The 17,461-nt window shown below is 37.4% G+C and overlaps 1 protein-coding gene across 29 annotated transcripts in view; it reads left to right on the top strand.

The window, feature by feature from the left end:
• EPB41L2 (erythrocyte membrane protein band 4.1 like 2) overlaps positions 1 to 17,461 on the top strand; it is a 273,323-nt gene that overhangs the window by 212,401 nt on the left and 43,461 nt on the right. For all 29 annotated transcript variants that reach the window (XM_056818770.1, XM_007484557.3, XM_056818777.1 and 26 more), the window contains 4 exons: positions 1,172 to 1,324; positions 1,837 to 1,934; positions 9,095 to 9,267; positions 16,159 to 16,325. In XM_056818770.1, the coding sequence (XP_056674748.1) occupies positions 1,172 to 1,324; positions 1,837 to 1,934; positions 9,095 to 9,267; positions 16,159 to 16,325 (591 nt within the window). The remainder of the gene's footprint in view (positions 1 to 1,171; positions 1,325 to 1,836; positions 1,935 to 9,094; positions 9,268 to 16,158; positions 16,326 to 17,461) is intronic.

Here is a 17,461-nt window from a genome sequence, read left to right as displayed (position 1 = left end):
AGCCCTGGAACAGTCAGTGGGCTACTCGTGCCATATTGCTCATTTTTGTCTCAGCTTATTTGGTTCCTTTACATCTTTAGGCTTCCAGTTATTTCAGCTTGCCTTTTCCCAAACAAAAGCCTTAGAGGAAAGCCAATATTAGTGAACTCAAGAATAGTTTTTGATCCTTTAAAATGTGCCAGCCAAAGGAATGTTATAATGACAAGTAGATGTCAGCACTGTATTACGGGTGACCTGCGTGGAATGATTTGGGGATTCCATTACACTAGGGGAAATTGCAACTCTCAGCTTGCCTTGAAGGGACATTTGGAATGAATGATTGTTTTTGCAGAATGTAATCCTGAGGTCATTCCATACCTGTCAGCCAAAATGATTTATTGATGGTTTAAAAAAAGACACCAAAAACCCTCCACAAAAATGACTGAATTCAGTCAGGGTTGCCAAACATCCTTTTTGTCACCCTGCCACTGTAGATTTGTATGTATTCCAACAAAACACACATTTTATCTTCTTACCCTTTCTCTGTAGAAAACCTAACTCTATTCCTCGTACCCCACCCCTCCCCCTGTCCCATTCTTGCCCTCTTAACCCTTCCAAAGGAGTTCAATGATTCACCATATGCCTCTTGAAAAGTACTGAGATCTGAGATTATATTGCAACAGCCCTTTGAAAAATAAAATATCACCCTTGAAAATGGATAGATTCTATGATATGCCGTCCTTTCTATTGTCTCCATCTATTTTTCTGCTGTTGCTATTATTTATATAAGTGAAACCTATATAAAATCAGCATTCCTGGGGGCAGCTGGATGGCTCAGTGGATTGAGAGCCAAGTCTAGAGATGGAAGGTCCTGGGTTCAAATTTGGCCTCTGACACTTTCTAGTTGTGTGACCCTGGGCAAGTCATTTAAACCTCCATTGCCTAGCCCTTACCACTCTTCTGCCTTGGAACCAATACACAGTATTGATTCCAAGATGGAAGGTAAGAGTTACAAAAAAAAAAAAACCCCAAAACAACCCAACACTGTTCTTGGCTTTAAAGGAGCTAGTTAACCAAATGATCATATATCTAAAGGAGATAACATTCTGCCAACCATAAAGCACTATATCAATAACTGGCTATTATTATTATTTTTGTTATTAACCAGTATTTAATACTTTGTGTTTGATAGGACTCGGAAGGTGTGGACATCAAGCTGGGTGTATGTGCTAATGGGCTGCTTATTTATAAGGACAGACTGAGAATTAATCGATTTGCCTGGCCTAAAATCCTGAAAATCTCCTACAAGCGCAGTAACTTCTACATTAAAGTCAGACCAGCAGAGGTAAACAGTGTGAAGTCTATTTTCCATAGTCTCTTTAATCAGTTAACTCAGTATTTCTCAGTTTTAATTGCTTTTACAGTAAACAAGTTCTTTATGCTTAAATTGACTTCTTATGATAATTTAAACGAATAGTTGGTCATTTCCCTACAATGGCCTTGTCCTATATTATCCTTTCTCCAAATTCATTCTTGTAAGCAAAAAAAAAAGAAATCAATAGGAAAACAGCATTAAAATTATGTGAAAGGATTCATAATATCAGGAGGCACTGAACCTATAATAAACTTATTTGAATAAGTTTTTAATATATCTATGAAGTTAGAAAATTCTGTTATTAATTTTACAGTGCTTGAGACATCCATCTGGTGCAGAGTTACTAAATATGTGGGAACCAGCATTTTCCTTTCTCTAGAAAGGAGAATCACCCCTGAGAGAACCCTAGAAGCCCTGGTAGTACTGGTCAGTGATGAACTTTTAAAAGAAATATTCTAATTTATTTTGTGGATTCGTTCTAGCTGGAACAGTTTGAGAGCACCATTGGGTTCAAACTGCCAAACCACCGGGCTGCTAAAAGGTTATGGAAAGTGTGTGTGGAGCATCATACTTTCTACAGGTAATTTTAGGAGATAAAATTGATAGAATTACTGTATCAGGAAAGAAGACATGAGTTAGCTTAATCTTTCTTAACTGTTTGTGTATTCAACCCTCTCTGTTTAGTTGAATGTAAGCTAGAATTTGCAGTATTTTTGATGTAAATCAGCCCTTAGTATGATTGAATAGTTGGCTTTACTATGTTTTGTTGAATGAATATCCTGAAATCCAAGAGTCTTCCTCTTGCTAGCCATAAAGAAACTAAGCAATGACTCTGATAATAATGACATGTGCTACTGCCATGCAATACCATTTTATTCAAGCCTCAGGATTTCCTGTCAAAAGTCATCAAATCTAATTCTTTTATAGTTATTTCTGAGGCAAGTTTGTTCTGCCTTTAGTAGATGATACAGAATCTTAGATATCTTTATCATGGCCACTACAGTGCAGGAATAAAAATGATAGATTTCTTATATTCCCCCCTTCTCTCATCCTTTTCACAAAACCTATTTTGGAGTTTATTTTAAAATATCAATTTAATATTCCAAAAATTTGAAAAAAATCTTTTATTTGAATTTTAAAAAATTTAATTGGATTTTCTATAACTAATAGACATTTCTGTTTTCTTTAAAGTTAATAAGGGTTTTTTTTAATGAAGTACTTTTTCTTAAAAGCTAGGGGTATCTTTAAAAAATGATAGTAATTTTTTTACATTTGAAGGCAGTTAAAAAAAGTAGATTTTAACATTGATATCAGATCAGACAAAATACAATGCCATTTTCTCATCATATATATACTTTTTCTTACTGGAGGGATGCTTTCTCAAAATTCTTTTGGACTATACAAAATTGAAATATCATGAAATTTTTGCATTCTGATAATAAACTATCTTAGAGTAATAAGACTTTAGTCAGTTTCATACATAAAAGCATTTAAATGGTATCACTGATGCTAATTTATTGTGACTATGAATGTTAATCTATAATAGGGCTTTTGAAATTCCTTTTATTTCTTTTTCTTTAGAATCTTTAGTAACCTCTGTGTTGCTAAAGACTTAAGCCAATATACAACTAAAGAGATTAAATATGTTCAAGTAGATTTCCTTTTTAATGTCTTATTCCTTTGGTCTTGTTCAAGGAAACTTTTTAGTCTATATGAAGTTTGGTAATTTTATTTAAATGTAATATATTAGGGGGCAGCTAGGTAGCTTAGTGGATTGAGAGTCAGGCCTGGAGACAGGAGTTCCTGGGTTCAAATCTGGCCTCAGATGCCTAGCTAGCTATGTGATTCTAGGCAAGTCACTTAACCCCCATTGCCTAACTCTTACTGCTCTTCTGCCTTAGAGCCAATACACAATATTGGTAAGGGTTTTAAATAAATACATATTATATCTTAGAGTAATTTTCTGATTGATAGATGTATTTTATTGCAATGTATAACAGAGTAGTCAGTGAAAGATGTTCTATCTGAAGAAAACAAATATTTTTAATCCACAATGGATAAATATTATCAAAATTACTTTGGTTCCTGCTCTTTCTGTGTTTTTAGGGAATAGTTCAGGTACATATATGTTTGTATTTATTCAGTGTAGCACCTTTTCATTAGAAAAGCAGCTGGTCGATTTCTGTGTTCTGTTCACTTGCTTTAGTCTGGTGTTGATCTGTCTGCCTATTGATCTGAAGGTCTCTGGATACAAGAAAATACTTGTTGAGACACAATTACCCTGGGACTGACTGACTTGCTATGTCATTAGAAAATTCTAGTGATATGTACCAGTCCCATTCTGGAAGTTCGTGCAGTCTATTGAAACAGGAAGCCTCAGTGAGCTTTTCATTCCCATTTGAAAGACTCTTCATTCAGTTGTCCAGAAGACATATTTTTTTTGTGTTTTCTTTGTACATGATGGTGACTCACAACCTCATTAAAGTACTCACATGCAAAACCTAAGACTTTTCTATATATGATTAGGCCTGAGAATAGATCTGTCATGTTGACAAAATGCTTTTTATAAAATCCACCTAGGCAGAATTATTGTACCAAGCTTTGAAAAGAAAACCAATAGCGCCCTGACCAATGTAAAGAAATTACATGAAAGTGTCATTGTCAATTATGTAGGATGCTCCTCATTCTCATATTCCTTTTGATTCCAATTTATACCTAATTGTGTGTCCTGACCTGTGCAGGTTGTATTGTATTGCCTCTTTCTAAAATTAAAAGGGTTTCTTTGTTTTCTTTTGTATGATCATTTTTCCTATTTAAAGCATCATATGATTATGCTTAATTATGGTAGGATTCTGGTATTAAGTGGGACAAAAACGACTCAGAATCACTTGCCTCTTGAAAGAGAGAATGTTGAGGATAAAAAGAAAGGGAAAAAACAAAAGTTCACATTCTTAGGCCAACATTTACTTATTACAAAGGGTAAACTGGAGGCAGTCTCCGAGGGAAGGCTGTAACGGTTAGGGAGCAGAGAGACTGGGCCTGAGCAAGACCTCTTGCACAATGTAGGATTTGAGCTGAGTCTTGAAGACTTGAAGTCTTGAAGCCCAGGGTTTCCTCCATGCCCCCAAAGCCCTCACCTAATCCACCCTCATCCCTATCTATGATTCTTATCTTTCTCCTTCATCTGAGGCTGTATTCTTGAGAAATATAAACCCACCAACATGGCCTCTCTCCATCCTCATCCTTCTTGACCCATCAGAAGCAGTGAGAGAAAGAATAGAGATAAATTATTTTTTTATTTTATTTTTATTTTTATTTTATTATATATTTTATATTTATTTATATTTATTTATTTTATTATTATTTTATTTTTGAGAAATATTAATGAGAAAAATAGGGATGATACTAAAGAGGATCAGATGGGATGGGATCCCTTGTGCTTGGTGGGGGGTCTGTGGCAGACACGAGTGAAGGAGACAATAGAGACAGGTGGTTCATCTGAATGGGAGGAGATGAGGAGAACAAAAGGAAACTTGGCATGGGGCATCAGCTTTTTTGGTAAAATTAAGTCTAGATTCTCAGCTTTATAGAGTGAGAAGAAGGGGAGCCTGGGGGGGGGGGTTGGGGGGGAGATGGAGAACGTTTGGGAAAGTTGTGGCGACAAGAGGACGATGAATCAGTCAGGAGGCGTAAAGCATTGCCTCACCGCAGACGGGCCCCTGTTGATATCATTGAACATATATTTTTGTGGGCCCGGTCACCATCGTTTCATGCTTTTCTCCAGCTTTGTCCAGTAGCATCTAAGTAGGAGGAAAGGCGGTGGACAGTGGGAGTAAGCCTGGCCAAGATCCCCAATGAACGAAGGGCCGGAGGCGGCGGGTAGAGCTTAGGCAGTGGTCTGAGGTGGGGACAGGAGAGGGGAGCCAGGGCAGGCCATGTGGCCTAGGAAAGAACCCGAGTGTCCAGGGGCCGGCAGTGGTGATGAGGAGGAGAGGCAGGGGGAAGAGGAAGGAAGAGATCACGACCAGAGGAAGGCGTGGAGCTCCTGAGCAGGGCAGCACACATCCCTGTCCAGTGGCATGATCCGAGGCGTGACCTCTGCTACGTGTGGTCCCAACACAGTAGAAGAACAGGCCGTGGGATGGAGAGATCGAGGCGCCAGAAGTGAGGCTGTTGGGGGGCACTATGCCCATTAAAGCCCCTGGTATAAGGGCAGACACTGGGGCAGAGAGGGACGGTGAGCCCACAGGAAGGAAGGAGCATGTCTCAGTGCTCTGGACAGAGCCGCTCTGGAGCCTCCATGAGAAGGGCTGGCCTAGTTGTAGTGCTGAGGGAGGGCCTTCACTCGCCAGGGGAAGCTGTATAAAAGCCGCATGAGCTGAAAGGGTGGCTGGCCGGGGAAGTCCTGGCAGCAGCATTGAGCCAGGCCTTGGCACGTGCCTGAAGATGGCAGATGTGAGATGAGGAAAGGTGAAAATGGAAGCAAGGCCTTCTCAGCCTGTTCACTTCTTGTTTGTGAAATTTCCCATCAGGGGCCTTTCACTAGTCCTCTTGACATTTATGAATGATGCTGGAACACCTAGGCTTTCCCTAAGTTATCATTTGTTCTCAATACCCTTGTCGTAAATCTGCAGGAAAGCTATACAAAAGGGGAAAAGCAGGACCCTTTCTTCCCCCAAGGAACTAATTATCAGTGTGGGAGAAAAATCCAAGTAGTTACTTTTCCTCATTTTTTTTTCTTTTGAAACATGAGTTTTTCAGTCTTTTTTAAAAACTTCATCCTATAATAGAGGAGGAAGATTAACATCTAGTCCTTCAATATATATCTTTTTTTTGCATAAGCTTTCAGTCAAATCAATGGAATTAATATGTTTACTGCACTTTTTGGCTCTAATGAATATAGAGATTTCTTTTTTGGATCATCATAGTGCATCCTGTTCTTTGAAGTGTGTGTGTATAGATATTTGGTCCTTTATGTTAAAACTAATACACTAATAAATTACACTTCTAGTACAATAGTGTTGATATGCTATTTTTCCTTAAAATAATTCTGTGATGGTATAAATATTATCAAAATAAAATTTTCATGAATAAAACTAAGCATGTACCACGTTATATTGACTAAGACAATTGAAAATTGGTTAATATAAATTTTTGCATGCCAATGTGAAGAAATGACTGACTTTTATATAGCATAACCAGTTTCATTCAGAATGGGAAACTGCCACATATAATATACTGACTGTCTCTCTGGGACAATCCCCATAGCATAAGCCTCTCAGTTGTCTCAGGCTTTCAACCATGGGATCTGTTGTCATAAGCCTAACTGATTTTTACATATTCATCCATATTGCTGCTTTTCCTTGAGTGTAAGTAAATGAGATAACATTTTCTGTGCTTTATATAAATTTATAAAATGCTACATAAAATGTTACATAAAAGCTATTACTATTATAAAATTAGAGACCTAATTTTATAATTTAGCAGTCATTCCTGGGTTAGCAGACTTAGAGCCAGAAATTCAAAAATGTAAATCAGTTTGTGTTAATAACTGACTCGATTTTGATATTTTGCTATTCTAGAGGCTTTTTGGCATTGGATAGATGAGAACACTAAGCATGTGGAGGGCTGCCAGGGATTGCTTGGCACATTGGCATGCTCCATCTTCCATTGCCTGGAGGCACTTTCTCATCATTGATGAAGAGGCACTGAGAGATTTCTAAAATTAAAGCAGAAATGGAGCTAGAATCCTAGTAGAGCACTAGTTCTAAGTAGTAGGGTGGCTTTCTGCAAATCCTTTTGTTTTTTCTAAGCATCAGTTTTCTCATCACCAAAATGGAAATGGAAACACCTGCCCACAGATTATTGTAAAGATCAAATGAGATAATGTAAGCAAATTGTTTTATAACTGTAAAGTACCATCAGCACGTTAATGGTTGTTAACAAATATAGAAAAATGACTTACAACATTCCTCACATTGTATAGAACGACTGGCTAAGACCCCCACATTAGTTGGTTGAGAAATTCAAGAATTGATTGGAGACAAATTTTGATTTTCATAAAATTAAATCTATTATTTGGCCTGTTTCTTGACCAGATCATAGTAATTGGCCTTTAATAATGCTTTAAGGTTTGAGAAGTATACCCTAAGGTCACACTGTTAGGGTCAGATGGGATTTGAACCCAAACATTCCTGAGTCTGCATCCTATGCTACAACCACCAGACCATGCTATCATAATAAAAGAGGTTATCTTTGAATTCATATTCTAGTATTCCTGATGGTTCACGATCCTTATCTATTAGTAACCCAAAAGGTGTTCTTTTTTTCCTTCCCCATTTAAAATTGCAACAGTCTGCCACCATGTTTCATATTCTGTGTTGCTGACTTTATTTATCATTTATTCTGTGAACCTAGGACTTAAGTGATAGAATCATTCTGGCAAGCAAACATGTTAGTCATCTGTGCTGGTCTTTCATTCCATTCTTTTTTTTCATGGGAAAGAATTATTCGATGGAATAGTTCCAATGAGTTGGCTGGCCTTTTTGTAGGAGAAATAGTTCCTCATTTCATGAATATAAACTAAAAACAAATTACTTGATGATTAGGATTAGGGCCCTTTAGCATATAGAACCAATAGGCATATAAGACCACTGTGACTGTCTCCTTGATTCAGACATAGGAAAGAATGTTGATTTTTGTTCATTATGTTACAAGCAATTAGGGGGCACAATGGATAAGAGTATTGGACTTGGAATCAAGAAAAGATCTAAATTGTGGAACAACTGGGTAACTTGGTGGTTAGATTACCCAGGCCTGGAGATGGGATATCTTGGATTCAAATCTGGCCTCAGATACTTTATAGTTGTGTGACCCTCAATGCCTAGCCCTTACAGTTCTGTCTTGAGCCAATACTTAGTATTGATTTTAAGACAGAGGGTAAGGGTTTAAAAAATTATTTTAAAATAGATCTAAATTGAAATGTGGCTTCAGACACTTAGTAACAGTGCATCTCTGTTTCCGCCACTGTAAAATGAGGATGACACAGGGCTATTCGGATCAAATAGGATAATATTTTAACTAAATATTATTCTATTTTAGCACAGTGCCTGGCACATAGTAGACTATATATCTATATCTATCTACATCTACATCTACATCTACATCTACATCTACATCTACATCTATATCTATATCTATATCTATATCTATATCTATATCTATATCTATATCTATATCTATATCTATATAATTCCAGATTACATGTTGATAAAATTTTCAGGAACTGATATTTTGCAAATTATGTTTTCTGCCTCCCTCCCGTCCCCAAGATGGCAGGTAATAATATGATATGGGTAGTACATGTTATCATGTAATGCATATTTCCATGTTTGTCATAATGTGAAAGAAGATGCTTATTGCTTACACAAGAGAAAATTTTTGGAGGAAATAAAAGCAAAGAATGGTAGACTTTTAGTAAATATTTATCTTCTTTATCGTTTTATTTCTATATGAGGGAAATATAGGATGGGAGCACTGGAAAGGTTTGGTTTTTATTTACAAGTCTCCTTTAGAGCACATGATATTATTTGAGAGTAATAGTCTTCAGTTTTCAAAACTGAGTGACCATACTCTGGTTGAAAAGTTAGATGCTAAGCAGAGAAGTTAAGGCTTAAAAATTAGGTTTTATTTTTCTGAACCCTAGCTATAAATTCTAATTTTATTTTATTTTTGTCCTAGGCTTGTGTCACCTGAACAGCCACCAAAGGCTAAGTTCCTCACTTTGGGGTCTAAGTTCCGATATAGTGGCCGTACTCAAGCCCAGACCCGACAGGCAAGCAACCTTATAGACAGACCAGCTCCATATTTTGAGCGTACATCCAGCAAACGGGTCTCAAGAAGTCTTGATGGAGGTAAGAAAATTAGTAATTATAAAGAAGGGATTCTTATCTTTTTTTTTTTGTATCATAGCCCCTTTGGCAATCTGTTAACTCTATGGAACCCCATTCCAGAATAATATTTGTAAGTGAAAATATAAGATTACCAAGGAAACCAATTATTAGAAGAGTTCTTAATCTGGGCTCTATACGCTTAAAAAAATTGGTAATTGTATTTCAGCATAACTATGTTAAGCTCTATTATTCAGATAGCATGGTTGGTTTTAATCAGGTATGTGGGTTACCAAGTTTTAAGGAATTAGAAAACTATGAAATATACTAATGACTGAAATATTCATGTATAATGCAGTATTCCTTATATTTTAATAGTATTTCATAATTCATAATTTTTCTACCCTGCAAGGATCATTGTTAATGATTATTATTAAGGCTCTGTATACAAGATACAAATATGTCAAGTGACAGCTAATAATTATTTCTGCTTGACAAGAGCCTTGGTCATCTAGATTTCCCATAGCTATTTTGGCAGCAAAGAATTTTTTCTTCTATAAAAATATGTAAAATAGTGGCAAAATTTTAATTTCAGGGTTTTATATATATGAATAGCAGCTTTCTGATAATATAATTTAAAAGGAATTGTCATGTTTATAGCCTATACAGAATCTACAAGAGGTAAAATTGCAAACAAAATTATAATATATATGTATGTTATTCAATATTTCTGTTAACATGCACTAAGTTTGCATAATTTAGAGATATAATTTCTCACTAAAATCTTGATGTATCAAAAATATATAGATAGGTTATAAATATAATTCTTGTTCTTCATAATTCTAGTTGAAAGTACATATACTTTGATATTCAGTTTTCTTTATCTCTCCTCTCTTAAGATCCTTAAGCAAATCAAGGCTGCCATTACTATTGGATAGATCATATTCTGTTCCACTATGGCTCAGTTCACCCTCCCAAACTTTCTCTCTGTTTTAGAGACTGAGCTTCTTGAGGATGAGGCTAACTACCTTTCTTGTTTGTATCCTCTCAGTGAGTGCCTGGCACATAGTAAACACTTAATTTTTTTGTTCATTCATTCATCTGTGTGGCTTCTCTTACCTCTCCTTTCTCTTTCTCTTTTTTCTCCTGTTTTTTTTCTTTTTTTTCTGTTTCTCTTTTTTTCCTGCCTTTTTCTGTGTCTTTCACATACAAATATCTTGGTATCACCTCTTCACATCTATGAATAAGAGATGATCAGTATAGATGGTTTTTTACCCAAAGATGTTTTTATACCCTCCAAATAGAACTTCTAGTCCATGAGGCAAGTAAAAGTAGAACTTTTTATTCTAGTCTTATTAAAAAACAAAAAAAAAATAGTTGATTACTGGTTCTCAGGAGAAGCCAATAAAATTACAAGAAACTAAGTTGTTATGAATTTATTATTTTGTGAAAGCACATTTTAATAACCTTTGCCAGAAGTATGACTCCAGTCCTTCAGATTATTCACATTTCTTTAATGCTTGAGTATCTGCAGAGAGCTTTTCTTACAACACCCTGATGAGATAGTGCTAGTATAAACTATAATTTATAAACTAAAACTCTGAGAGTGAATGTAATTTGCCTAAGGTCACACAGTCTGAGATGGGATTTGAACCTATTTCTATTATATCCAACACTCTTAAAAATGTGTTCTCAACATGAAAGGGTTGCCTAGCTCATATTATTAGCTCAGCATATAAAATGTATAATACAGAGAATCTCATGATTCCCTTAGATAACTTAGTTATCCCACTATATTAGCAAACATTTATTAAGTGCATACTATACTTTTCTTAAATCCTCTAGCACAGAACTCATTGGAAAAACCACCTCTTTTTTTTCTTATGAAACCAAAAAACGCAAAAAGATGGTCTAGAATAAATGACTAAACTTACAAATACGACATTTTATTCAGCGTGGTTTTACATTCACCACTCAAGATGTTGTTAGCCCATCCTCTAGTTCATCAGGTGAGATATTCTTTTCTAATACCAAAAGGCACTAGCCCATGTTGCATATATAGATATATATATATATATACATGCATATACACACACACACAATATACTCTTTGCCACACAGAATTTCCTATGTGATAGGAAATTGCTTTTTTTTTATGTTCTGACTTAAAATAGTATTTACCTTGGAATATTATCTTTAAGTCTCATTTTAAGCTATTTCCCATTGCCACCAACCAGCTATTTTAATAATAATTTATCTCTTATACTTTTACATGCCTTATCTTATTTGATTTTCATGCGAACATCATGAGGTACCCTGGGCATGTATCTGTCCTTGTTCCTATTTGATAGAGGAAAAAACTGAAACTCAGTAAATTAAGTAACTTGCTCAAAGTCCCATAAATAGTAAGTGGTAGAACCTGGGCTAGATTTGCACGTATTCTGCATCCTCCTCCAGTGGTCTTTCTGCTCTGCCCTGATGGGCAATATATCAGATTAGTCTTCTATAAGAGAGGAGGTATCTCAGCTCCTCATAGGGAAGCCCACCATCTTGTGTGGCCAGGAAGCACAGAGGGCCACAGTAGATGTGTATCTGAAAACAATGAGTTTGCAGATAGTAACACCAAGCATTACACAGTGCTTCATTCTCATTTGCTCTGACTTGGATGTTACAAATCATCAGATGTGGTCTGTTCTCAAAGACTATTGTGGAAAATAAGATAGAAAGCTTTTCATGCAGATCTATGACTAGACAGCTAGTGAGCAACTTGGGGTTAGGTTATCTTTCTTTTCCTTCTCTAAAAGAAATTTGACCTGTAGGGCTATCCTATATCAAGCATTCCCCACTACTACATTTATCAGCACTCATTCTGATTGACACTCCATTTGGCTTTCTGATTTTCTTTATTTTAGAAGCATCTCTGATTTCCACCCTGTGGAACATGCTGCTTTTTCCACCACATAAACTGGGCTGAGATTTCTCTGTTCTGTTTGCCAAGTTGTGATCTTCCTTCCTTCGTTCCTTCGTTCCTTCGTTCCTTCGTTCCTTCGTTCCTTCGTTCCTTCGTTCCTTCCTTCCTTCCTTCCTTCCTTCCTTCCTTCCTTCCTTCCTTCCTTCCTTCCTTCCTTCCTTCCTTCCTTCCTTCCTTCCTTCCTTCCTTCCTTCCTCCCTTCCTTCCTCCCTTCCTTCCTCCCTTCCTTCCTTCCTTCCTCCCTTCCTTCCTCCTTCCCTCGCTCCCTCCCTCCCTCCCTTCCTTCCTCCCTTCCTTCCTCCCTCCCTCCCTCCCTCCCTTCCTATTAGCATCAAGTCTCTTTTCAGGGGCTCTAGTTACGTACCTTGTGAGCTTATAGCTTAATTGTAGTAAGGCTTGGGGCCCAGAAAACATGGAGCCTGGGACCTTAATTTGTTTTAAAAATTCCATAAGTTTTAGAGAAAAGGTACCAACATACATGTACAAAGGAAGTTCCTTACTGGGAGTTACCTGTACCATTGAAATCACAGTTAATGGTCCCTTTTCCTATCTTTGTAAATATCATTTAAAGAGCAATTGGAAAACACTGGACATTTTCATTCTACCAGTCACAGTGCCCTGTGTAACACTAGAAAAAATTATTGAACTTTTTAAGCCTGTTTCTGTAGAATGAGGGGGTTCCACTTCTATGGCCTCTAAGCATCCCTTTGAGTTCTAGGATAGGGTCTTGTTAAATTGGTAAGTGTCAAGTGAGACAGCAAATGGCCTGGCGTTCATGCCTGTAAAAATCAGTTCAAGGAACTAGAGGTACTTATCCTAGAGAAGAGGTGACTTCAGGGAGGAATGATCGCTGTCTTCAAGTACTTGTGAAGGGTTGTTATATGGTGGATTTATTCTACTTGGACCCAAGGGGCAAAGTGAGTGAGAGGGAGCAAAAATATAACATAAAACCAGTTAAAAGAACCCAAAAACAGTAAAAAAAAATCATCCAATATAGTACCAGTATGGAACGAGAACCTAGTTAAATGCTTGTGAACTATTTTGGTATGCCCTTCTAGTGGGAGTCAGGTTTTTTTTTTTTAATAAAATCCTTAATTTCTGACTTAGTACCAACCTTAAGACAGAAGGGTAAGGGCTAGGCAAATGGGGTTAAGTGAGTTGCCCAGAGTCACATAAAGTAGAAAGTGCCTGAAGCCAGATTTGAACCTAGGTCCTCTTAACTCTAGGCCTGGCTCTCTATCTGCTGATCAGCCTAGCTGCCCCCAGAGCTTCTTTGTTTGCTCACTGTCAGGATAGATGCTCAGAACTTGAAGGATTGTCTTCATTGGAAGGAAGTCGTTGAAGCTGCAGAGAAGCAGATTTAGATTTGACCTAAATGAAAGCTTCCTAATAATTATAGCTACCCAGAGTAGAATGAACTTACCCTGAAGGTAGCAATGAGAGCCTTTCCTCTCTCCTCACTACTAGGAAATTAAGTTATAGAGAGGAGTCTTAATGTACTAGTTTGATTATTTGACTTCTGATCCCTTCCAGCCCAGATTCTTTAAACCCCACCTGGGGCCAGCCAAACTCGTTGAAGGTGGTGGTAGTGGTGGTTGTCATTTGTACTCACAGAATACCAAAATGACATCACTATGTTGAAGTCAGTGTACTGTGTGCACGATTATGGCTGATCAGACCAATGTGAGGAAAAATCAGAGAGAAGAAAAATTTAATATCTGTATGGAAACTACTAGAATAAAATTAACCTTAGTCACTTTAACAAGCATTGAATTATTCAAGGCTAAGATGTGTTACTGCTAATTTTCTGAATCATCTTAGCCACTGAGGGAGAAATGCTTAACGCCAACCCACAGAAAACATTGTTTGGGGAATTAAGAACCTATAGACCAGCGGTTCTCAACCTCTCAATTTGTAGCAATGAGAATACATAATGCATATCAGATATTTACATTCCGAATCATAACTGTAGCAAAATTACAGTTTTGAAGTAGCCACCAAAATAATTTTTTGGTTTGGGGTCACTGCAGCATGAGGAACTGTATTGTGGGGTCACAGCATTAGAAAGGTTGAGAACCACTGCTATAGACCCTCTTTGGTCTTTATTGTTTTGGTCTGTCAGTTGAATTACAATTGAGAGTAGAGAATTCCTTTTTTAAGATGGATTTTAATGTTTTCAGAGTCTCTGCCCCAGTTCTGTTTAAAGCATTAGCTACAAATGATATTCCCATTCTTTATCCCTTCTGTTTACATATTCAACTAATCTTAGAGCTCCCCCTATTGACCAGTGTTATAATAAAACAAATTAGCCTCAGCAATCTCTTTGAGTGATTAATGATGTCGAGAACAGTCTATTTTAAGTTCAACATATGTTTTAATACTTTGTCTATAGTAACGTCTCTCCATCTTGGCTCTATAGGACTGTGTGGGATAGAACTTGAGTGATTGACTCCATCAGAATTTAGTAAGCACCTCCGTTATGCATCAGACCCATACAGTGATCTAAATGAAAGCACCTCTGACCTCTAGAAGTGTGCCTTCCATGGAGGCGAGAGGGCAGGGCCCACACGTACACAGGAAAATATGTACAAATTACTCCTCATTCAGGAGGTGACCCTTGGCCTGAGAGGGCTAAGCATCCCAGGCACTGGGGAAGGAACAGGCCTTGCCAGGATGTGGAGGTGGAAGCTGGCCTGTTGTGTCACTGGGAATGGCGAGAAGGCCCATTTGGCCAGAATGTGGAGAGTGTGAAGGAGACAGATCGGTGAGAGCCTGATCCTGAAGGGCTTTCAGTGCCCCTCTTAGGAGTTTGTTTTCTCCTAGAAGCAGCGGAGGCCTACAGGACCTTCCCCAGCAAAGGAATGACAGGATTCCCTACTGTGCTTTAGAAATATCTCCAGGTGGGCTATATAGAGAGTCAGGGTGGCCAGCTAGGAGGCAATGCTATAGGATAGAAGATGAGGGATTAAACTAGACTGATGTCCCTGGGAATCGGTGAAGGATTCATCAGGGGCCCACTACGTGCCAGGCACTATACTAAACACTGAGGACACAGAGGCAAAGACAGCCTCTGGCCTCGAGGAACTCTCAATCTAATAAGGGAAACAGCAAGCAAACAAATATGTACAAACAAGCAACGTAGAGGATAAATCGGAAATAATGAACAGAGGGAAGGCATTAGAGTTAAGAGGGGTTGGAAAAGGCATCCTGTAGAAGATAGGATTTTAGTTTGAACTTCAGGGAAACCACAGGCAGGAATGGCACATGATCAGGGAAAAGCCAGGAGATGATGGAGCCTCTTCTTGGAACAGCAAAGAGGCCAGAATCACCAATCACAGAGAGTTTGGGAGAGAGGAGGGAGTATAAGAAAACTGGAAAGAATGGGAGCAGAGAGAGAGAGGTTATGAAGACCTTTGAACTCCAAATAGGATTTTGTATTTGATCCCAAAGGGTGAAAGGGAGCCACTGGAGTTTTATTATTATTTATATGTGGGAACTGAAAGAAAAGAATAGATTCAAGAGCTTTTGAGGTTTGATTGATAAAGTTTGGCAATTGACTAGCTATAGGGTGTGAAGGAAGAATAAATAGTCAAGGAGATTGTGAACATAGGTGATTGGAGAGGTAGTGGTACCCTCAACAGAAATAGAGAACTTTTGGAAAAGAGGAGAGTTTGATGGTTCTTTTGTCTTCCCTGGAAGCACATATAATAGGAAGCACAAGTGTGGGTACCATTGGTGAGAGTGGTAGACAGGTACGAATGTATTTGGAAGTACCAGCATCCTATTTACATATATAAAATTAAAGTGGTGGTGTGCACATGTTCGTGTCTTCCTTTGAATCTGGTATATTCTCAGACAGGTGTTAATAAATTTCTAATGGCTGGAGGATGGGATTTTACAACAAACTTTATATCAAATATAACTACCATGTTCTTCTCCCCTAGCCCCTGTCGGTGTTGTAGACCAAAAGGATTTTTCTGGCCCTGCTGGCGATGTTTCTGTTTATGGCCCTGGAATTGCCAGCCATAGCATGTTTCAAGATGGAGATGGCAGAAGGGAATTCAGAAGCCCAACCAAAACTCCACAATTACAGTTTACTACTGAAGGAAAGGTATGATCAGTTAGAATAATAGTTTTTTAAAATACTTTTCTGTGCTGGAGACAAGTTGGTGATATTTGATATACCAGGAATCAAAACATTTTGAGTATATATCATTTTCTCTGAGAGAGATTTTATTACCAAACATGCAAAAAAAAATACAGATTTTGAGGTTTGTTTTGACTCTGGCCTCTGTTTAGGTAGCAACATGTATAGATTCCTGCAAGCTGCTACCTGGATTTTAAAAATTTATTTTCCTGTACTTACTATACATTTAAGTCCTCTAGTGACAAGCACTGTGATGATAGTTTTTTCATCTTCATTGAATGTATGTTGTGTAGATTTCAGGATTTCACATGACTAACATTCCTGTGTCTCTCTTTTTAAAAAAATAATATTCCCCTCATGAAATAAGGTTGCAAACATGATATGTTATTGGGCCTTGCCTTGTATATGAAGTGGTATATACTTTTGAGTGCCCTCAGAGAACCATCTTCTAAATGTATTAATTATTTTGCTTTAATATTTACAGAGGGGGATTTTCTCTTAGCACTTATATTTAGTAGTTGTATCCTCCAAATTGAAAACTTTTAAGATATGATTTCCAAAACAGAACCTGTGTTTTCATGATGGGGGTTGGATGACCTGAAGAGAACTAGAAGTTATTCACTAAAATGAAAATATCAGGATAGATTGCTAAATTGTGATTTCCTAGTCAAAAAATGAATTCCTTACATTATAATTTTAAGGAATGTGTGACCATAATGTGTTTGTAAATCATTTGGTTTTTAAAGATTATAAACTATGCCAAAGAGGGGATACCAGTTTGGGCTACCAGAGAGTTGGTATAAGTACCACTTTTAGAGTTATTCAGATCAAGTCAATCAGGGAAGTCTCTGAAACAGTCTTCCCAATTGTTTTTGTGAGTATGGATCAGTTTGAATCAAATTCTACTTGGTTTTTGAGAGTTACTATTTTGGGATTCATTACCAAGGAAATATTAGGACCATTTTAAGTTTGATAATCCTACCTGCTAATCCTCCCTGTGCCACTCTGACCCCTGCCTTTTCTGCAAATGCTTTGAATCTCTTCTTGGTATCTTTCTGTTGAAAGTGATTACAGTATGACTCAGTGACCAATTCACTGTC

The sequence above is a fragment of the Monodelphis domestica genome, chromosome 2 (assembly GCF_027887165.1).
Source record: "Monodelphis domestica isolate mMonDom1 chromosome 2, mMonDom1.pri, whole genome shotgun sequence".
Taxonomy (NCBI): Eukaryota; Metazoa; Chordata; class Mammalia; order Didelphimorphia; family Didelphidae; genus Monodelphis; species Monodelphis domestica.
Note: the sequence above shows the minus strand (reverse complement) of the source record. Positions and strands in the feature narration are given on the sequence as shown.